Source organism: Podarcis liolepis (assembly GCF_965112155.1).
Source record: "Podarcis liolepis genome assembly, chromosome: 14".
In the NCBI taxonomy this organism is placed as follows: Eukaryota; Metazoa; Chordata; class Lepidosauria; order Squamata; family Lacertidae; genus Podarcis; species Podarcis liolepis.
In genome coordinates, this window is record NC_139569.1 from 39,764,357 (window position 1) to 39,786,832 (window position 22,476).

Here is a 22,476-nt window from a genome sequence, read left to right on the forward strand (position 1 = left end):
GCCATCTCTTCACTTGAAGGTCAGCCCATGAAATCTGGTGGAGAACCCCAGGTTTTGCAGTAGAAGTAGGGGGGGGGGGGAATGCAGAAGAAGGAAAAATATACCTAGGCAGTGATGTCCCCCCTAATAATAATAATAATAATAATAATAATAATAATAATAAGGATCTTAGTCCAGTTCAAGGTTCCTACACCGTACTATTGCAATAAAAGTTCCCATTTGAACCAATGGAAACAAAATTGCAATGCACATAGCACACATGCCTCCCAAAAATACAGTGGTACCTCGGGTTACATACGCTTCAGGACAGACTCCACTAACCCAAAAATAGTGCTTCAGGTTAAGAACTTTGCTTCAGGATAAGAACAGAAATCGTGCTCCGGCGGCGTGGCGGCAGCAGGAGGCCCCATTAGCTAAAGTGGTGCTTCAGGTTAAGAACGGACCTCCGGAACGAATTAAGTACTTAACCTGAGGTACCACTGTATCTGGATTAGGACAATAGTAGAGGACAAAGGATTAAAGCCCCAGTTATGACCTTCCAAAGTAGGATCCTTTTGGCAAATTAAGTAGGATCCAATTCTCCTCGAACAGGGGTACTAACATGGTGCTGTCCTGATGTTGTTGGACTACAGCGCCCATCATCCCTTTTGGCCATGCTGGCTGGAGCTAATGGAAGTTGTAGTCCACCATATTGAGGGCATCACTTGGCCTATAACCCCTGAACGACCTTGTTCCTCTACCATTTGATTTAGGAGGACCCTGTTGTTTTCTTAACTGACGAACCACCTTCCACATCTGTCTCAGGGCAATATACATGAAAACAACTAAAGACAGGTTTAAAAACGGCACCAAAAATAACAGTCCAAGATGGGTTTAAAAATAATACAGAACAAACACCTCAGGAAGAGACCTGGAAGATCTCGTTGAGGAAAACGGTCTCCAGTTGTTTCTGGAAAGTGGAGATTGTGGTTGACAATTGTATCTCAACAGGAACGAGGGCAGCTGCATTGAAACCCCTGCCCCGAGTCATTGTAAAATGGGTTTCTGGTGATTGATTTGACTGCTTCAACTTTTTTAGTCCTTCAAACTATGCGTTTCAGTTAATTTGCTGTTTTTCCTGCATTTTAATGTTCTGTTGTGTAAGCCGCTCTGGGTTCTTTCTTTCTTTCTTTCTTTCTTTCTTTCTTTCTTTCTTTCTTTCTTTCTTTCTTTCTTTCTTATGACATGTGAAATAAATAACTCAGTGCCGTGGGACCCCTGGCCCTCCATATGCCATGGGACTCCAACTTCCATCAGCTCCCACCAGCATAGCCAATGGTCAGGGATGATGGGTGCTATAGTACAGCTAGGAAGGGGAGCACCCATCAATTTCAATTTCTCCCCATTTCCAATCTTAAATTCAGTTCTCCACATGGCCACATCAGTTTACTTTTTTTTTTTTAAGACAGCATGAAGGTTCATCTGATTTCCTCCAATGTACATACAGTGGTACCTCGGGTTACATACGCTTCAGGTTACATACACTTCAGGTTACAGATTCTGCTAACCCAGAAATATTACCTCAGGTTAAGAACTTTGCTTCAGGATGAGAACAGAAATCGTGCTCCGGCGGCGCGGCGGCAGCAGGAGGCTCCATTAGCTAAAGTGGTGCTTCAGGTTAAGAACAGTTTCAGGTTAAGAACGGACCTCCGGAACAAATTAAGTACTTAACCCGAGGTACCACTGTATTTCTGCCTAATATGCTTATTTTTGCAAAGCAGCATTCCCTAACACAATGCATTTCTGTACATTATTTTCACGAATAGATGGGTTTTTATGCGCACTTTATATGGATTTTTGTTCACGACGCTTGGTTGGAGACCTGCATTGTAAAATTCGGAGGTGTGTGGAATTTGAAGTACATCTGTGTTTCGGTTCACATATTGTTTTGCAAAGTGCAAATTATGTAGGTTCACCTTGAAGCGTGCAATTAATTGACTCTCTCCCCATGCCTAAATAAAGCAACATCTGGAGGACCATAAATCAATTAAACTATGTACCTACTGAACATCAAGTTTGGCCTTAAATCAACCTTAGAACAAGCTTCATCAACCTGGAGTCATCCAAGTGCTTTAGACTGCAGCTAGCATATCTGGGGGAGAAGGGAAGAATTACACAACACTTTGCTCATTCTTTGAGGCCTGCCAGCTTTATTAGTGTTGAATTTGTTCAACAGCAACAAGATGAAGTCTTCTCATGTCACTTCCGCTACTACCCTCTAGTGGTGAATTTTAGCCTTGGCACTTTATATTACAAATACAAGCTGGAAAACAAGCTAAATAACAAAATAACAAATCCTGCAAAATAGTGGATAACTCTGAGGCAACGAAGGGCTTCGTATTCCTGAAATGTCACACATTTGTCATTGTTTGTTTGGTTGGCTTGCGTAGGCTTTGCAAAATTCAGATTGCACCAAAGTACAAGACTCAAGTCAAAAGACCTGAAGCCTTTTTCTTAGGTATCATGGGTAAAAAATAAATTTAAAAAGGACCCCTAGACGGTTAAGTCCAGCCAAAGGCGACTATGGGGTTGCGGCACTCTTCTTGCTTTCAGGCCAAGGGAGTCGATGTTTGTCCACAGATAGCTTTCCGGGTCATGTAGCCAGCATGACTAAACTACATCTGGTGCAACGGGACACCGTGACGGAAACCAGAGCACAAGGAAACACCATTTACCTTCCCGCCACAGTGGTACCTATTTATCTACTTGCACTGGCATGCTTTCGAACTGCTAGGTTGGCAGGAGCTGGGACAGAACAAAGGGAGATCACCCCTGTGGACAAACGCTGGCTCCCTCGGCCTGAAAGTGAGATGAGTGCCACAACCCCATAGTCCAGGGGTCCTTTACCTTACCTTTTACCCTTTTACTTATGGGGTGTGTCCTAACCACGCATCTGTGATCAATGAAGAAACATTCATTCATCAAAAGCCATTAAATAAGCATCTTCAGCTACTTCTGGAAATCCCCACCAGCCATCGATATCCACCGGCAAGCAAGCAAGTGAAACTGGATTGTTTTCATTGCACACACCACAGAAAGAGTCTCTGCTGCAATTTATAAACTTTACATGTTGTAAAGCATGGCACACATCAAGGCTGGTGGGGCGAGGCTATCAAAATTCAAAGGAAGGATTATTTGGAGAAATACTCCTTAGAGGAGCTTTGGGGTGCTTAAAGAACATGCTCTATTATGCTAGGCTGGGCAACCTGTGGCTCTCCGGGTGTTGCCAGTACTCCAAATCCCATCATCTCTGACCAGTTGCTATGCTGCCTGGGGCTTATGGGAGTTGGAGCCCAAGAGCCTCTGGCGAGCCACAGATTTCTCACCCCTGCAGAATGCAACTGGATCCTAAGTTGTGAAAGAGCATCCTTAAAGAGTACAAACAGCAGCATCTGGGTTTTATTTTATTTCTTCAGTTTTTACTGCAGGTGGCTCAATGCCTCCCACCTCGCACTATCGATATTCACAAGCAATATCACAAGCTTTGACTTGCCTCCCAAACTGCTTATTTAAACTGGTGCAGAGATGGCTAAGCAGAAAGAAAGAAAGAAAGAAAGAAAGAAAGAAAGAAAGGAAGGAAGGAAGGAAGGAAGGAAGGAAGGAAGGAAGGAAGGAAGGAAGGAAGCTTTATCCAAATGACGCTTACATGGAATCGTAATTGCTCTTTGCGGATGTTCCGTGGAAGCCGCAGCAATAAGGACCACCGAGAGCTCATCATGACCCAAAGATACACAGCATAACAAGCTTATAATGTAAGTAAAAGTTAACATATCTTTCAAGTTATTATTTTCTGTCATTTTGAGTTTTGCAGCTGTGTAATCTGATGTGGCAGCTTTGCTTAAAATTTCCTATGAAAACTGCTTTGCTTTCAAAGAAAAGTGGGATATAAATGTGTGTGTATTTTTAAAAAGAATAAAGCAGGTGGTGTTTTAAGGGAGAGAGTATGGTGGTGACACTGTGAAGCCGTAGGTTTTAATAGAGTTATGCAAGAGTCAGGCATTGCATGCATGCCAAACAGCTGCCCCCGAATCACGAAATCGCGTAGGTAGGCATCGCAACGCCATTCAGAATCCGGAGTGTGCCAGGCTCCTCTAGAGCAAAACAAGGACACACAAAGTCCTGAAAGTGGTTGTGGAAGGTGTACAGGTGTTGCATAATATCCGTGTTAAAAAACGACAGGCTCCCTTTGTCGTAATCAAGCAGAAGTCCAATCCTCCGGGGAGGGACAGTAATCGTAATTTCTGGAGTCATCCCATTGTTCAGAAACTCGTAGGTATGTCTGTGCAAGAGAGAGAGAAAATGCATGCAATTAGAAGCAGACTGAGTTTTGGTTTTTTGGTAGGTACTGTGTTCTGCAAAGTGTCATTGATGCGATAACAGTGCATTAGTGGTAGATTTTTACTGGACATCATTCCAGTTCTATTAGCTGTTTTGCTATGCTTCTCCACTGTTATTTCATTTTTGCCTCCTGGAGCAGCACCCATGCACTGTTACTGCAAATAATAATAATAATAATTTATTATTTATACCCCGCCCATCTGGCTGGGTTTCCCCAGACACTTTGGGCAGCTCCCAACAGAATATTAAAAACACGATAAAACATCATACATTAAAAACTTCCCTAAACAGGGCTGCCATCAGATGTCTTATAAAAATCAGATAGTTGTTTATTTCCTTGACATCTGATGGGAGAGCGTTCCACAGGGCAGGCGCCACTACTGAGAAGGCCCTCTGCCTGGTTTGTTTATTTGTTTGAGCAAGTGCTTTATCAATGTTCTATGTTTTTAAAAAAAAAGTGCAGGAGGGGAAAAAATTAACCAGAACTTTTGTGATATAAAAAGTGACAAGACTTTCAGCAGGAAGGTATGGGAACATGCATATATTGGAAATTAAGCAGCGCATCCAGCTATGAGCTTTTGCAGGTGCAAGATCTGAAAGCAAGATCGTTTATGACTGGGCAGTTGCACCAGAAGATGCTGAAAGTGCCACGGTCATGGGTCTGAACCCTGTAGAAGAAGAAGAAGAAGAGTTTGGATTTGATATCCCGCCTTTCGCTCCCTTTAAGTAGTCTCAAAGCGGCTAACATTCTCCTTTCCTTTCCTCGCCCACAACAAACACTCTGTGAGGTGAGTGGGGCTGAGAGACTTCAGAGAAGTGTGACTGGCCCAAGATCACCCAGCAGCTGCATGTGGAGGAGCGGGGAATCAAACCCGGTTCCCCAGATTACGAGACTACCGCTCTTAACCACTACACCACACTGGCTCTCATATGCACTATATGGGTGCATATTTCTGCATTGCAGAAGGTTGGACTAGATGATCCACCGGGTCCCTTCCAGCACTATGATTGCTGCGGTCTAAACCACTGAGCCTCTTGGGCTTGCCAATCAGAAGGTCGGCGGTTCGAATCCTCGTGATGGAGTGAGCTCCTTTCGCTCTGTCCCAGGTCCTGCCAATCTAGCAGTTTGAAAGCACACCACTGCAAGTAGATAAACAGGTACCACTGCGGCAGGAAGGTAAATGGTGTTTCCGTGCGCTCTGACACTTGTCACAGTGTCCCGTTGCGCCCGAAGTGGTTTAGTCCTGCTGGCCACATAACCTGGAAAGCTGTCTGTGGACAAATGCCGGCTGCCTCGGCCTGAAAGCACCACAACCCCATAGTCGCCTTTGACTGGACTTAACGGTCCAGGAGTCCTTTACCTTTACCGTTTACCTATGGCTTGGAAGTGTTTGTACCTGGAAGAGTTGACTGTGTGCCTCATACACCAGGAGGCGTGGCTTGTGCCCAGATAGCTGTCTCGAGAAACATTTTCAAAAGCCACACCAACACGGTATTCTGTATTTTCATTGACGTCCACCTCCCAGTAATGTTTGCCTTGGAACGGTATTGGGTTTCCCAAGATAGCGATGGATCTGGCAAAAGGAAATGTGGAAAATACTGTATATTCCCTTGCTGTAGAGAATATCTGAAGGTAGCCAACATCTGTGACAGGGGTTCCCGACCTTTGGTGAGTATATTTGGCTATTTGAAGGTGTGCTGTGAGCACCACCCTTTCTGGTCCCACCCCTCCTCCCTCCCTGGATCGGTTCCCTCCCCGAGAGAAAGAAAGGAAGAAAGAAAGGAAGGAAGGAAGGAAGGAAGGAAGGAAGGAAGGAAGGAAGGGCATGTACACACACTTTGCTTTTCCAAGGGATCAGGGTAAGAGTCAGGTACAGGTGGGTTAACCTGAGCCTTGAAAAACACATAGAGCTGAAAGAGGAAGTGGGAAAGAGTGGCACCGTTCCAACTTCCTCCTTCAACTCCGTGTACTTTTCAAGGGAGGAAAGGGCAACCGCTCTCACCACCTCACCCCAAGTGAACGGAGGAGCTCTCAGAGTCTTTACTGGCACCAGGAGAACATCATGTGCCCTGTTGACGGCGCTTGAACCTTATCACAAGACCACTGGATTTATGAGGGAGCATAGATATGATTCAACGTGACCCTGACTTCCTCTGTGTTTATAGACCAATTTTGTTTGCTAGAAAATCAGTGGCTTAAAGTTATTCAGCGCCCATTTGCCCGGTGGTATGCCTGTTCTGTAGTAATCACAACGATGAGGCTCACAAGCCCAGGAATGAGGAATCCTTGGCTGGAAATCGTGCTGCATTTTAACTGTTAACTCTGGAACAGAGAATGCAAAATGGTGCTGTTTGGACAATGCTGCGTTGAATGATGCATGCGATGACTTTTGGTGGGGAGCCTATTTGCAACAATCTGAGGACACGGGACTACAATATCCTAGTGGTGAAGGCAAAAAGTGCAATTCGTGTGCATTCTTGTTGGAAGATTAGTCCTGCTGCAAGGGGTCAAAAAATATATATGGATGTACCGTGCCATATTAGAAGCAAAAAAACTTGTTTTGATGAATTGGAAGAGCCACAAAAAGATCCCATTGAGCACATGGATTGACATTATGGACAGACTAGTTACATACAAATGAATTGCATATCGACGCAAATTAAGAATGGCTAAATATGAAGAAATCTGGAAGGAATACTTAAGCGATAAGGCAGAAAGTGGTGGGAAGTAGGGGGAGGAGAGGTGGGGAAATATTGTTTAAAAGGTGTAGTTATAGGTATCTCAGTACTCAAATGAATTGTTAAATTGTGTTATTAGTGTTATTGCGGTTTTTGTTGTATGTGTTTTTTGTGGTTGCTGCTTGTATGGAAAAAATGATTAAATAAATTAATAATAATAATAAATATTAGTCCTGCTGCGTTTAATGGGCTCTCACCCAAGTATGTAAGCATACGATTGCGGCGTCCGTCTGTTGCAGTTTACTGTCATAGCAAATACAGGACTTAGATCAATAAGGCACCTGATTAGCAGTGCACAAAATTCCATCACAATGTATAGATGGTATGTAACACCAGTGAAACTTGGTAAGATGTATAAAGTCAGTAATAAATGTTGGTAATGTCAGGAAAAAGAAGGAACATTCTATCACATGTGGTGGGAGTGTAAGAAAGTGAAAAGCTTCTGGGAAATGATTTATAATGAGATGAAGAAAATGTTGAAATATACTTTTGTTAAGAAACCAGAAGCATTTTTATTAGGAATATTAGGGAATGAAATTAAAAAGAAGGATGTGAAACTATTTAGGTATGCAGTGACAGCAGCTAGAATTTTGATGGCCCAGAAATGGAAACAGGAAGAAATGCCGACAAGGGAAGAATGGAGAATAAAATTGATGGAATATGCAGAAATGGACAAATTAACGGGGAAAATTCGGAATCAACGTGATCAGAGATTCACCGAGGACTGGAATAAATTTACAGAGTATACCAAAAATGTATGTGAGAAGCAAATAACGCTTGTTGGCTTTCAAGAAGCTTTGTGAAAATGATGGGTAGAAATGTTGCTTAAAAGATATGATAAGATTAAGATTGTTAAAGCGCAATATAAATTTAAGAGATGTGAGTAATTGTGATTATATGGAAAATTGTCAGATAGGCTGAGGGAAGTCTAAAAGATGTATATGTTAGAAGTGGATGTTAAATATGGATGGAATGTATATTGGAAACTGAATAAAAATTATTATTAAAAAAAAAATCCATCACAAAGATTATAATTTATCCGCATAACGTAAACAGAAATTAAGAGAATTATATATACAGAACTTAATACATTGCCATTTTTAGCATAACAAGAAATCTTACAGTTCTATGCATGCTTACCCAGAACTAAGTCCCGCTTAAGGCCACATTCACGGCATATATTTAAAGCAGTATCATACCGCTTCAAATAGTCATGGCTTCCCCCAAAGGATTATGGGAGTTGTAGTTTGTTAAGTGTGCTGAGAGTTGTTCGGAGACCCAATTTTCCCCTCGCAGAGCTGCAATTTCCAGAGCTCCCTGTGAAGAGCAATTGACTGTTCAGCAACTCTGAAAATTATAGCTCTGTGGTACCATAGTGCTTTAAAGTGGAACTGATTCATTTACTCTCTGGTAAACATCACCCAGAATTGTCAGCTGTATGTTGTAAGGAGGAATCTTTCGGGAGGGGGTGTTATCTGCATATCCGTTTGTGTATAAGCTAGCGTTGCCATGGCAATCACAGCAAATTTTGGAATTAAGTGGGAGGGAAGACACTTGCCTGCTTCCTGTAGAATCTAGTAATGTGCAAAAAAGCAAGAGATTGCTACAAGGACCGCATCGTGTAATTAGGCTGACTTTAAAACCCTCACAGCTGTGCGATTAAGAGCACAGAGTTGTGATGGAATCCAGCGACGCTCGTCCTTTTCTTTTTGCATTTTGGGCTGTCTGGAAGCCGAGATGAGGGGCAAACGGGGCTCACAGGCAACGTCAGACCAGCATGCACAAACACTGCTAAAATTACAGGATTCCCCCATGTTTTATGGAACCCCAGAGGAATGCCGGAGGGGAGAGGAAATTCATTCACAACATAAATGGCATACATAGTGAAATGTGACAAAATGGCTGAGGGAATCTAAGTTTCCCTCAGAGTAAACTGTCCTGTCAGAAAAACCAGAATGTGTTGGCTCCGCCTCTCACTTGCTCTGACTCCACCCACCTTTCACGCTCCCTGATTTCTACCCCACCAATCCCAATGGAGGAGGCAGACATTTCTTATTGATTTTTTTTTTTTTTTTACTGCACTTGAGCACAGATCGGAAGAATCTTTATTTGCATCAGCCACTAGCCATAGCAATAAAATAAAATAAAATGTACTGAAGATAGAGGTAAAAACTTAACTATGCAAAATACATTTCGGAGGTTTACACCAATAATCAAGTAATAGATCTTATTCTAATTGCCCCTGCAAAAAAAATTGGAGTTTTTCTTGTCACCTGATTATCTCGATCTGCTAGAAAAACGGGCTCAGTAGCAATGTTTGAGCGGCCCGGCATGGACAATAATAGAGGGGTGAAAACCTCACTCCTCAAATCTTTATAAAGAGTGCAAGCCAGAATCACATGAACCTCTGACTCAATACTGCCATCTCCACAGGGACAACCGTTTTTCCAGAGGAATTTGAGCACACTTCATGGCTGGCTTGCCCCAAAAGTGTGTCTGAAAAACATCCTTTACTATTACAGTGGTACCTCGGGTTAAGTACTTAATTCGTTCCAGGGGTCCGTTCTTAACCTGATACTGTTCTTAATCTGAAGGACAACTTTAGCCAATGGCGCCTCCCGCTGCTGCCGCGCCGCCGGAGCACAATTTCTCTTCTCATCCTGAAGCAAAGTTCTTAAGCTGAAGCAATCTTTCTGGGTTAGCGGAGTCTGTAACCTGAAGCATATGTAACCCGAGGTACCACTGTATATTAACCCTTTGAGAAGGCATTTTTGAAAGGTGCATGTTATGTACTAAGCTTGTATCCTAGATCAATAGGCAAGTAGGATCCTAGAAAGCAACAACTGATTGGCTTGCAGGAAAAGACCAATCAGGCTCCAGGAGGGAAGCAGAATCAGCCAATCAGACGGGACTCATTGTGTAAATAATGTATATAAAAACCTGAGGTTTAGGGGGCAATTCAATCACTGTTTTACAAGCTGCAATAAAGAGCATGAAATCACTACAGGACTCCCAAGTATATTTCAGTGCAAATCCCTGCCAAAGAAGAAAAGGTGAAATAAAATTAGAAGAAATGGAGGCAGTGAAAGATTTTACTTCCTTGGGCTTCATGATCACTGCAGATGGTGACAGCAGCCACAAAATTAAAAGACACCTGCTTCTTGGGAGAAAAGCAATGACAAACCTAGACAGCATCTTAAAAAGCAGAGACATCACCTTGCCAACAAAGGCCCGTATAGTTAAAGCTATGGTTTTCCCAATAGCGATGTATGGAAGTGAGAGCTGGACCATAAAGAAGGCTGATCACCGAAGAATTGATGCTTTTGAATTATGGGGCTGGAGGAGACTCTTGAGAGTCCCATGGACTGCAAGAAGATCAAACCTATCCATCCTTAAGGAAATCAGCCCTGAGTGCTCACTGGAAGGACAGATCGTGAAGCTGAGGCTCCAATACTCTGGCCACCTCATGAGAAGAGAAGACTCCCTGGAAAAGACCCTGGTGTTGGGAAAGATGGAGGGCACAAGGAGAAGGGGACGACAGAGGACAAGATGGTTGGACAGTGTTCTCGAAGCTACCAGCATGAGTTTGACCAAACTGCGGGAGGCAGTGGAAGACAAGAGTGCCTGGCGTGCTCTGGTCCATGGGGTCACGAAGAGGCGGACATGACTAAACGACTAAACAACAACAACAAAGCCTATGAAACAGGCCTATAGATTCCATACCTTGTAAAGCTGTTTTCACGGAAGGGCCATTCACATTTGGGACTCTCAGTTTTGCAACATGCAATTGTCAATCCGTCTTCTAGCACAGACAGCAAGGGGTGGGCCGTCTCCTCATTCAGAGTGAAGGAAGTGCCTGTGAAAGGATGGAATATTGTAGCCGGCAGGGACTGCGGAACCTTGCAAATGCAAACAACTCCTGTATGATGGCCCCATTCGCACATGCCCAGCGTTGCTCCCCTGGAATTGGGGCCTACCGTGCCAGGCCGCAGCCCACTCACCCCTTCCCAGGACTAGGTAAGCAGCCATTCTGCCCATACAGGTGTGAAAAATTGTTCTTGTAATTACTACCCAGTATGTTTCCAAGCAAAACTCAAAGTGTTGATGCTGACCTTTAAACCCCTTGGTCCAGTATACCTGAAGGAGTGTCTCCACCCCCATCGTTCTGCCCTGACACTGAGGTCCAGCTCTGAGGGCCTTCTGGTGGTTCCCTCGCTGCGAGAAGCCAAGTTACAGGGAACCAGGCAGAGGGTCTTCTTGGTAGTGGCACCCACCCTGTGGAACGCCCTCCCACCAGATGTCAAAGAGAAAAACAACTACCAGACTTTTAGAAGACATCTGAAGGCAGCCCTGTTTAGGGAAGCTTTTAATGTTTAATAGGTTATTGTATTTCAGTGTTCTGTTGGAAGCCGCCCAGAGTGGCTGGGGAAACCCAGCCAGATGGGCAGGGTATAAATAAATTATTATTATTATTATTATTATTATTATTATTATTATTATTATTATACCTGTGCTTAGGATGGAGACAGGCTCGCTCCGCTCGCTGAAACCTCCCATGTTGACGGCTTTCACAGAGAGCAAGTAGTTGTGTCCTGGCTCCAGCTGAATCAGCGCTTCACAATTCGGAATGCCAACAATGGACCTGGAGAGAGAGAAAAACAGAAGGAAACCTAACGGATCACTGTTGTCAAGGGAGCACAAAAGGCATTTGAGGAAGAGTGGAGAAATGAGGCAGAAAGAGTCCTCCCTCACCCCCTCAACACACAAATCTGTTCCGATGTCGGGATCAAAATCAAAATCTTTGGAGTGGGACAAAGGCAGCCGTCTGAGGTGAGCCAGGAACCAGAAGCTCCAATCAGCACAAAGAGCGAGAAGACAGAAGTCTGAGTGGCTAAAAGCTCCCTTTTCATGCTGATTGGTGGCTCTTGGGTGGAGACTGCAGAAATAGTCTTTGACCCCTTGCAATCCCCAAGGCCCAATGGTCTCAGTGTGGGTCAAGTGTGCCTACTGTTATGTCCTGAAGTTCTCACCCTGGGCCAGCAGAGGGATACTGTAGATAGTTTTCACTCAGGTCCACATATGCAAATAAGGAATTGAAAGTGACGTTCAGTGATTGGATAGTTACAGAAAGTGGTTACTGCTGCGTTGGAGTGGAGCTCTATATAAGCAGGCTGGCTGAACCCTTCAGTTCAGTTCAGTTCTGGCCGGTGAATAAACAAGAGCTGTTTGAAGAATCGTTGTATCGTCTGATATGTTCACCCACAACTTAACACCTACTGTAAAAGAAAGGTAAAGGTAAAGGACCCCATGGCAGTTAAGTCTAGTCAAAGGCGATTATGGAGTTGCTCATTCCGCTTTCAGGCCGAGGAAGCCAGTGTTTGTCCACAGACAGCTTTCCGGGTCATGTGGCCAGCAGGACTAAACCGCTTCTGGCGCAACGGGACACCGTGATGGAAGCCAGAAAGCATGGAAACGCTGTTTACCTTCCTGCCGCAGCGGTACCAATTTATCTACTTGCACTGGTGTGCTTTCGAACTGCTTAGGTTGGCAAGAACTGAGCAATGGGAGCTCGCCCTGTCGTGGGGATTCAAACCGCCGACCTTCCAATCGGCAAGCCCAAGAGGCTCAGTGGTTTAGACCACAGCGCCACCCGCATCCCTGTGCACCTACTGTAATGTATATATTATCAACTAAATACCACAAAAAAGGCATGTGGCCTTTTTAAGAGAAACCCAGGAGACCAGCTGTACAGAAGCTTGTTGCCTTGTATGCAGGCTCCCAGGCCTTATCAGGAATGAAGTTTGCTAACCCTTAGCTCAAAACGCCAACCTTCCCCTTCGCTGCCTCCCTCTTTCCCCTCAGCTCTTGGGGTGTTTTGAAAAACATGGCCCGAGCATTGCATGCATCTAATACTATGCAACTCACTCAGTAATGATGTTCCCGTCCTCTCCATCTGTCAGCTTGGACAATTCAGCAGTGTAGGAGTCAACAGGATTTGTGTTCCCAGATTCCCAGCGCACCAGCGCTGCGTGTTCACAACTCTGGATCTCCTTCCTCTTGAGGACAGGTGCTAAAGGAGCTTTAAAAAAAGAAGAAGCAGATAAATATTTTCCCCCCTGAGCCATTTGGTTATGAGATATACTATGAGGGTTTGTCTTTTAAAAGTATTACAGTATTAAGGTTTTCATTGATTAACTTGAAAACAAAGATCAAAGACACACACACACACACACACACACACACAGAGATCAGCCCCTCCACAATGGTTGGGCTTTCAGCATCCTCTCAGATGATCAGTTCTTCTTGCGCCCCTCCCCTGCTGAATATTTACATTCATTTATTCCTTTATTTCATCGCAGTATTTATATTCCACCATCTCATGTAAAATGTCAAGGCGGTATTCAGCACTTTATGCAAATATGATGAAGCATTTGGAACTCCCTCCCACTAGAAATCAGGCAGGCACCATCCCTGCTAAAGTTCAGGCTCCTGGTTAAAACAATTTCATTTCAGGTGGTCTTTGCATCATGAATTCTTATTTAATGTTTTAAATTTTCCTCTCCTCATGTTTTTGTTTCCATTATTGAGATTTTAAATTTCTGAGGTTTAAAGTGCTTGAAGTTTAATAGATGTTTTACATTTTGTATATTTTTTATCGTCATAAGCTGCTTTGAGACCCAGATGATTAAAAAGCGGGATATAATCTTTTAAAATATCTATTCATTTCTTATTTTTATTTCTTTATTAAATTTGTATACCGCCTGCCCTATACCTGTCGATCTCACAACATAAAATCACAATATAAAAACCCCCAGAAAATAAGTAATAAAAACAAAAACAAACCAATAAATAATACAATTATTAATATCCATAAATATATAAACAAACAAAAATAAAATACTGTACATGCAGTACAAAATTATCATTAAAATGACTGGCTAATCTTGAGAAAATTTAAGCTGAGTAGGCCTGTGGGATGCAGGTGCCGCTGTGGGTTAAACCGCAGAGCCTAGGACTTGCCGATCAGAAGGTCGGCGGTTCGAATCCCCGCAACGGAGTGAGCTCCCGTTGCTCGGTCCCTGATCCTGCCAACCTAGCAGTTCAAAAGCACATCAAAAGTCCAAGTAGATAAATAGGTACTGCTCCGGCAGGAAGGTAAACGGCGTTTCCGTGCGCTGCTCTGGTTCGCCAGAAGTGGCTTAGTCATGCTGGCCACATGACCCGGAAGCTGTACGCCGGCTCCCTCAGCCAATAAAGCGAGATGAACGCCGCAACCCCAGAGTCGGTCACGACTGGACCTAACGGTCAGGGGTCCCTTTAACTTTACCCTTTAGGCCTGTTGGCATAAAAGGATCTTCAACAGAAGTTGAAGTGTGATTGCCTGCCAAATTATCTTCTAGAAAAGGCTTTTATAGTGTTGTTTTGTTTTAGTAAGCAGCTCTGGTGGGATGTAACTATTTGAGATAAATAAAAAAACCTGCAGAGTTCAACAAACTTTAGCTGGTTCACGCCCCACTTCTGTAGACTTTGCTTCGTTCAAAACTCAGGAAAAGGTGAATGTCAAAAGCCATTCGAAATCTGAAATCCATTTACCTGTGATATAAACAGCTCGTTCACTCGCTGAGCCGACCCCGGCTCTGTTAAGGGCTTTCACCCAAAACTCATACTGCGCGTTCGGCGCCAGGTTAGTAACTGTGCAATATGTTTCTTTCACGTTTAGCATAAACGCTGCAGTGAGAAAGCGGAAGATTTAGAAAGTTATTTTAAAATGGCATTTTCCGAAACCTGCTTCTAAGCAGGAACCCTTTCAATATCTGCAGCACCATTTCATAGTTCAGTGGCGGGAGCCTCTCAGCCAGATTTAATTTTCAAATAAAAACAAAGATAATGCTTTGTATTTTCCTACTGGCTCACCAGTTTTTTAAAAGGTTTCAGGACTGTTGTTTCAGGACCCCGGACAACCACCTCGACAGGTGCTTGAAATTATAGCTCTGTGTGTGGGAAACTAAAGTTCCCAGAATTCTTTGAGGACAGTCATGGCCACAGCTGTCAACTTACAGATTTGAAAATAAGGGACCAGAAGCCTCGAAAATAAGGGATCAGCAGCCAAAATAAGGGATTTTAGTCAACCACCTGAAATACGAAGTTAAAAGGGACCAGATAATTTTGGAGAGCAGCGCCGGTTTTTAGCCCTTCACTTCCAGAGGTTGCTGCTCAGGAGACCAGCTGATGAAACACTGCGATTAAATAACTACAAGCAGCAACCACTTTTCACGCAAAACGAAGTCCAAGCTACGAAGATGCTACCCTAGACAGAGATGCTCAGTTTGGCGGCCGCGAGGAGGATGGCAGCGGAAGAGCCCAAGGCTCCCGCCAGTCCCAGTGGAGAGGGGCTCCTGGGGGCCAAGGCTGGTGAGAGGAGGCCGGAGGGGGGCGGGCCAGGCAACCAAGCAACACAGTTGGAGCCTCCCTCCTCCCTGGCCGGCAGGGAGGGAGGGAGAGGAGCTGCTTCCTTTGAAACCCGGGAAATTTAAGGGACATCATCAATAAGGGACAGCAGCGGGACATGGTGCTGGGATAAGGGAGTTTCCCACCAAATAAGGGACGGTTAACAGCTATGGTCATGGCGTATAGGCAGCCTTACCGTCCTGCTCCTCTTTTGATGTCTCGTTGCTCACTCGTTTGTAGTACAGCTGGTAGCTTTCGACAATATCTTCTGAAAAGAAGCTCCAGCAGACTCTCACGGACGTACCAGTAGCAGAATTGGCATCCTGGGTGTTCATTACTGGTGCACAAGGAGGCAAAGGAACTGGAACAAGGAGGGCGGAAGGGAAAAAAAATAATCTGTTAAACAGAATTCACATGGTGAATTCCAAAGATAAGCAACGCCACTTAACAGAAGAAATTGCTTTATATTTTATGCTAGTTGTCTGCCTGGTTTACTATTTAGTCTACACCAAGCTGATGGTGGGGAGAACCACCAAGGGCCACACTTCTTTTTGGGCAATCTCCCGAGGGCCACATGACAGTGGTGGGTGTGGCTAGAGACAAAAGTGGGTGGAGCAATATATGTAAATTTTCGCTTTGTACAATAGATTAGTTTCTACGTACCCACCCACCCCAGCTCTTTCTTCCATTCAGACAAGAAAGAGGTATTATTGTAACAACAACAACAACAACAACAACAACAACAACAACAACAATTTATTTATACCCCGCCCATCTGGCTGGGTTTCCCCAGCCACCCTGGGTGGCTCCCAACAGAATTAAAAGCACAATAAAACATCAGACATTAAAAACTTTCCTAAACATTGAGTTCAAAGACACTTTTCAGCCAGGCAGAAATCATTGGGGCACAAGCAAAGCTAGTAAGGGGTATGGATGGGGGAGAATTCTGAGGGTCAGATAGAAACCAGAAATAAATACAATGAAAATACCAGGGACTGAATTAATGGAGTCCATTAGCTCCTGAATATCAGAGAAATCTATGACCCGGGCTTCAAAGTTTGTTGGCACTGAAAGATCTATATCCACGTCCTTTTTCAAGAAGTCGACCAATCTGCAAGTGCCAGAGAAATGGAGAGTAAGACAGCAACTCTTAAGAGCTTGGCTATATATTAATGTCTCATATTTTTTCATGTGTGCGTGTTTGTGTGTGTTAGAGATAGATATAAATCCGTTATGTCAAAATCATCCTCATCATTATTATGTACGGTATACAAGTGGGATCTGCAACAAAATGTTGCAGTATGGACTGCCCCTGTTCAGAATACTCCATTCCTTTCCCCCATCTCTCATGGTTTTCTCTTCTCCACTCAGCGATCAGTTAGCATTCTGTGTCCACTGAGCATGCTCAGTCCTCATGGGACTACTGGGAGGCATCCCCCCCCCCAGCCACCTTTAGTAATTTCCCCCCCTAAATAATTTTTGTACTTCTGCTATTTACGCCTGGTGATATGCCCATGAATGGTGGCAACCTAAGCTACATAAGGACTGACACTTGGAAAGTTGAGTTTCTTAGCTGCTATTTAATGCTTCTGTCCCATTCTTCTGTCAGATGAATACTTAAAACAAATTACAAAAGAAAGAGCAATACTGTTATGTACTGAAGTTCTCACCCTGGGCCAGCAGGGGGATACTGTAGATAGTTATGCAAATAAGGGATCGAAAATGACGTTCAGTCATTGGATAGTTTTAGAAAATTGTTACAGTTACATTGTACTGGAGCTCTATATAAGCAGGCTGGCTGAACCCTTCAGTTCAGTTCTGTTCTGGCCTCTGAATAAACAAGAACTGTTTGAAGAATTGATGTGTCATCTGCTATGTTCACCCACAACTTAACAAATACAATATGGCCTTCCCAAACTTGATGCCCTCCAGATATTTTGGCCTACACCTCCTGCTAGCCCCAGCATGGCCAATGGCCAGGGATGATGGGAATTGTAGTTCAAAACATTTGGAGGGTACCAGGAGGTTGAGTAAGGCTGCAATTGGACAATATTGGAACCACAAATCAAACACAGACCCGCCAAGTGTCCCTATTTTCAGGGACATCCCTGATTTAGAGAAGTCATCCCGGTTTCTGATTTGATCCTGGAATGCCCCACTTTTCCGTAAAGGTAAAGGGACCCCTGACCATTAGGTCCAGTCATGACCGACTCTGGGGTTGCGGTGCTCATCTTGCTTTATTGGCTGAGGGAGCCGGCGTACAGCTTCCGGGTCATGTGGCCAGCATGACCAAGCTGCTTCTGGCAAACCAGAGCAGTGCATGGAAACGCCGTTTACCTTCCCGCCGGAGCGGTACCTATTTATCTACTTGTACTTTGACATGCTTTCCAACTGCTAGGTTGGCAGGAGCAGGGACCGAGCAACGGGAGCTCACCCCGTCGCGGGGATTCGAACCGCCGACCTTCTGATCGGCAAGTCCTAGGCTCTGTGGTTTAACCCACAGCGCCACCCGTGTCACTTTTCCTTAGGATGTCCCTATTTTCATCGGAGAAATGTTAGAGGGTATGGAGTTATCCAACCCCCGAGCCGTCTGAAGACAACCCTCTATAGGGAAGTTGTGTGTTTTTATATGTGTTGGAAGTTGCCCAGAGTGGCTGGGGCAACCCAGTAAGATGTGTGGGGTATAAATAATAAAATTATCATTATGGAATGGGACGTCCCTATTTTCTATGTCACATAGAGGAGGGAGAAAGGTTGTTTTCTGCTGCTCCAGAGAAGCGGACACGGAGCAATGGATCCAAACTACAAGAAAGAAGATTCCACCTAAACATTAGGAAGAACTTCCTGACAGTAAGAGCTGTTCGAGAGTGGAATTTGCTGCCAAGGAGTGTGGTGGAGTCTCCTCCTTTGGAGGTCTTTAAGCAGAGGCTTGACAACCATATGTCAGGAGTGCTCTGATGGTGATTCCTGCTTGGCAGGGTGTTGGACTCGATGGCCCTTGTGGTCTCTTCCAACTCTATGATTCTATGATTCTATGATTCTGTGAAATGTTGGAGGGGATGCAAACACAATCATTAAAAGTTCACTTTGTGACCATGGGATGGTGACGACGACTCTCAACCCAAGCTATCTCACAAGTTGTTGTGTGGATAAAAGCTGAGGGGAAACCATGTCTTTCACCCTGATCCATTTGTAATAAACATAAGGGATGGACACAGGCTCTGAAGCATAAGAAAGATATTCAGTATATTCATCTTAAGTACGCAGGAGGGTGAGGAACTACTGATTCAGGGCTTGATATTACCTGTGGCTTGTCGCTACTGCGGCCTGTAGACAAGAGAGGCAGAGAGAGAGAGAGAGAGAAGGAGGAGGAGAAAAAGGTGGTTTAATGATAGGAACACATTATAATCAAAATTAAAGGGGCACAGGAATGTTAAGGTATGCAACAGCAACAACAAAGGTTTTGCCATTTAACCACAAAATACTATTGTTCATAAAAATGGCATCTGTTGATCTAATAACTTGGAACTTGACATACATGATTTACCTGAAGAGGTCTATGATATGCCGAATTTCAAACAGATATAATAAAATTACCACAAGTTCAGCAGGTTAAAAAGTGCTGAAAAGTGACACATTTCTTCTTTCTAATCCACTTATCATATATTTATTTCCAATTTTGGTGAAAACTACTACCGTACTTTATTTTGGCTTGTCAAGGAAGGCATGCGTCCATGAAGTTTGCTAAAGTTCTGAGCAGCCGTTATAATAATAATAATAATAATAATAATAATAATAATAATAATAATATCTTTATTATTTATACCCCGCCCATTTTTAATGTTTTGTTGGAAGCCGCCCAGAGTGGCTGGGGAAACCCAGCCAGATGGGTGGGGTATGAATAATAAAGATGATGATGATGATGATGATGATGATGATGATGATTGTCTTCTAACACCTCTCAGCACTCTTAAGAAAAGCAGTTCCCAGCATTCTTTGGGGGAAGCCATAACAGTTTAAAGTGATTTAAAGGTATAGTGCAGATGAGGGACTAAATTTAGATATAATCTTCAGGGTTCTCTTCTGGCCTGGCACAGTTTGGAAAGTTTTTTTTTTTGGGGGGGGGTGTTATTATTTGGAAGACAGCCTTCCTTTCCTCCAATTCAAATTAAAAGAGAATAAAGGTGTTGCTAAAAATAGCAAAGAGAGCCATTGTGGAGGACTCTTAGGTAAAATGCAATTTCTTCTTTTATCTCCTTCTCAAAGATTGCTGCGATTGTTATATAAAAACCCTTCTTTCTCTCCCCCCCCCCCTGCACTCCGGCTACACGACAGAGCAAAATTACGGTGATCACTCACAGGAATTGCAAATCCCCTGCTATGTTCTGAACTGAAGTACCTGTCTATAAAAGGGCTTTTCTCAAAACGTGGTCCGCTGGCTGGATTCATGAATCAAAATGCAGGAGATTTCTGTCACCTTTCAGCAAGTCAATATTAAACCCATTCATCAAATCAATTCACTCTGTGTGTGTGTGTGTGTCTCAACAACCACTTGCTGATGCGTTTCGGTTGTGCTAAGTTTATCATCAGTATACCATATTTTTTGCCCTATAGGACGCACTTTTTCCTCTCCAAAAATGAAGGGGAAATGTGTGTGCATCCTATGGGGCGAATGCAGGCTTTCGCTGAACCCTGGAGAGCGAGAGGCGTCAGTGAGCACCGACCCCTCTCGCTCTCCAGGCTTCAGGAAGTTATCCGCAAGCCTTGCGTGCCTGGCGGGAGTTCCCGTGGGCTCGCAAGGCTTGCGGGTAGCAGCCTGCCAGCCCGAAGCACGGGGCGCCCTCCAGAGGACGTCCCGTGCTTCGCGCAGGTGTCCGCAAGCCTTGCACGCCGGGGGGCGTTCCCGCGGACTCACAAGGCTTGCGGGCGGCAGCCTGCAGCCCGGAGCACAGGACGCCCTCTGGAGGGCGTCCCATGCTTCGCGCAGGTGTCCACAAGCCTTGTGAGCCTGGCGGGAGTTGCCGCCGGGATCGCAAGGCTTGCGGATAGCAGCCTGTTCTGGGGGCTGGGGTCGTGGGAAGCTTGGGCTTCCCCCGCCCCAGCCCTGCGGCTGGGGGGGAAAAATAATTTTTATTTATTTATTTCCCCCCCAAAAAACAAGGTGCGTCCTATGGGCCAGTGCATCTTATAGGGCGAAAAATATGGTAATTTGTGACACTTTGTGCTGCTCTGATCTGATTGGAAGCAGGGATTCAACCCCATTGTGCCTATCTTCTTTTTTTAATTATTATACATTTTTATTAATTTTAATATATCATTTCCAACAGTCATTTAGCATAATTTCTGGTCTTGTACAATATTTTGGACTTCCGTCAACAACCTCTGAAGATTTCCCATTCTTTATCACTTATTCTGCATTTCTTAATTTCTCTATTAATTTTAATTATCATTAACTAATAGTTCTCTTCATAGTCTTCCTTGCAATATTTCACCTAATCCTCTTTACATAACTTCTTGCGGTCCTACTAGCGTGATCTGTTTATTACAATTGCTTTTCAAATAGTTCAAATATTTACTCCAGTCTTCTAAGAATTTCTGGTCCCTCAGGTTTCGACTCCTTCCTGTTAATTTATCTCATTCTGCATAGTCCATTAATTTCATTTGCCGCTCTTCTTTCGTCGGTAATTCTTCTTGCTTCCATTTTTGTGCCAATAATATTCTTGCTGCCGTTATTGCATATAAAAATAATTTACAGTCTTGTCTGTTAATGTCCTCCCCTACAATGCCAAGTACAGTGGTGCCCCGCAAGACGAATGCCTCGCAAGATGGAAAACTCGCTAGACGAAAGAGTTTTCCGTTTTGGAGGTGCTTCGCAAAACGAATCTCCTATGGGCTTGCTTCGCAAGACGAAAATGTATCGCGAGTTCCTGCGGGTTTTTTTTCCTTTCCCCCCTTTTTCTAAGCCGCTAAGCCGCTTATCAGCTGATCCGATAAGCCGATAAGCTGCTAAAAGCCGCTAATAGCGCTAATCCGCTAATCCATCAATGGGCTTGCTTCACAAGATGAAAAAACCGCTAGACGAAGAGAATCACAGAACGGATTCTTTTCGTCTTGCGAGGCACCACTGTAAAACTATTGTGCCTATCTTCAATCAGAAGCACCCCATCAAATTCAATGGAGCTTAGCCAGTGCTGTTTTTCTAAAGAAACAGATGCTGGACCTCAGCATGAACACTTTCCTTGCTCTCTTAAAATGGCACCCACCTGAGGGGTGCCAGAACCGGGTTCTGTTGAATTCCAGCTGAAAAAAAGCCCTGGGCTCAGCTCTCCCCACCCTCAAAATATTTGGTGTTGGAGAAATTCATTTACCCTGCAATCGCCTGGCCTTCACCAGCTTCTGAAGCAATGCTTGTGTCTCCTTTAATTCAGCATTTAAGAGAATGCCAATGTTCAGTCTCACAATGGATCTGATTGTCCTTGTTACAGAAGAGCTGCTTTTTCCCCTTTCAGTTTCTCTTAAGCCGCTTTGTGGGTCCGGTCTTTGGGACAGAGGCTTGCGAGTACGTACCCTATATTGAAAGCACATGGCTTCCTCCAAAGAATCCTGGCATCTGTATGTATAAAATGTTACAGTGTTCCCAGGGCAATTAACAAGTACCGTATTTTTCCGTGTATAAGACGCCCCCATGTATAAGACGCCCCCCAATTTTTGGGGACTCCAATTTAAGAAAACACCCCTCAGCACTACCCGTGTATAAGACAAGCCCCAATTTTAAACCTTTCTCTTTTTTTGGTAAAAAAAACCTAGTCTTATACACGGAAAAATACAGTACATCTATTAAAAAACACACACACTCAAGAACCAAAAAGCAGTAGGCTTTTTAGTAACTGTTGAATAAAATGTGTCAGGTAG

The 22,476-nt window shown here is 44.0% G+C and overlaps 1 protein-coding gene across 2 annotated transcripts in view; it reads right to left on the reverse strand.

Moving 5' to 3' along the window:
- Window positions 1-3,430: 3,430 nt before the first annotated feature.
- FSD2 (fibronectin type III and SPRY domain containing 2) overlaps window positions 3,431-22,476 on the reverse strand; it is a 28,927-nt gene continuing 9,881 nt past the window's right edge. For both annotated transcript variants that reach the window (XM_083475774.1, XM_083475775.1), the window contains exons 6-14: window positions 18,869-18,891; window positions 16,554-16,675; window positions 15,761-15,925; window positions 14,710-14,844; window positions 13,042-13,195; window positions 11,625-11,758; window positions 10,840-10,972; window positions 5,775-5,951; window positions 3,431-4,318 (exon numbers count right to left, since the gene is read on the reverse strand). In XM_083475774.1, coding sequence (XP_083331900.1) covers window positions 4,069-4,318; window positions 5,775-5,951; window positions 10,840-10,972; window positions 11,625-11,758; window positions 13,042-13,195; window positions 14,710-14,844; window positions 15,761-15,925; window positions 16,554-16,675; window positions 18,869-18,891 — 1,293 coding nt within the window. In that variant the 3' untranslated portion in view covers window positions 3,431-4,068. The remainder of the gene's footprint in view (window positions 4,319-5,774; window positions 5,952-10,839; window positions 10,973-11,624; window positions 11,759-13,041; window positions 13,196-14,709; window positions 14,845-15,760; window positions 15,926-16,553; window positions 16,676-18,868; window positions 18,892-22,476) is intronic.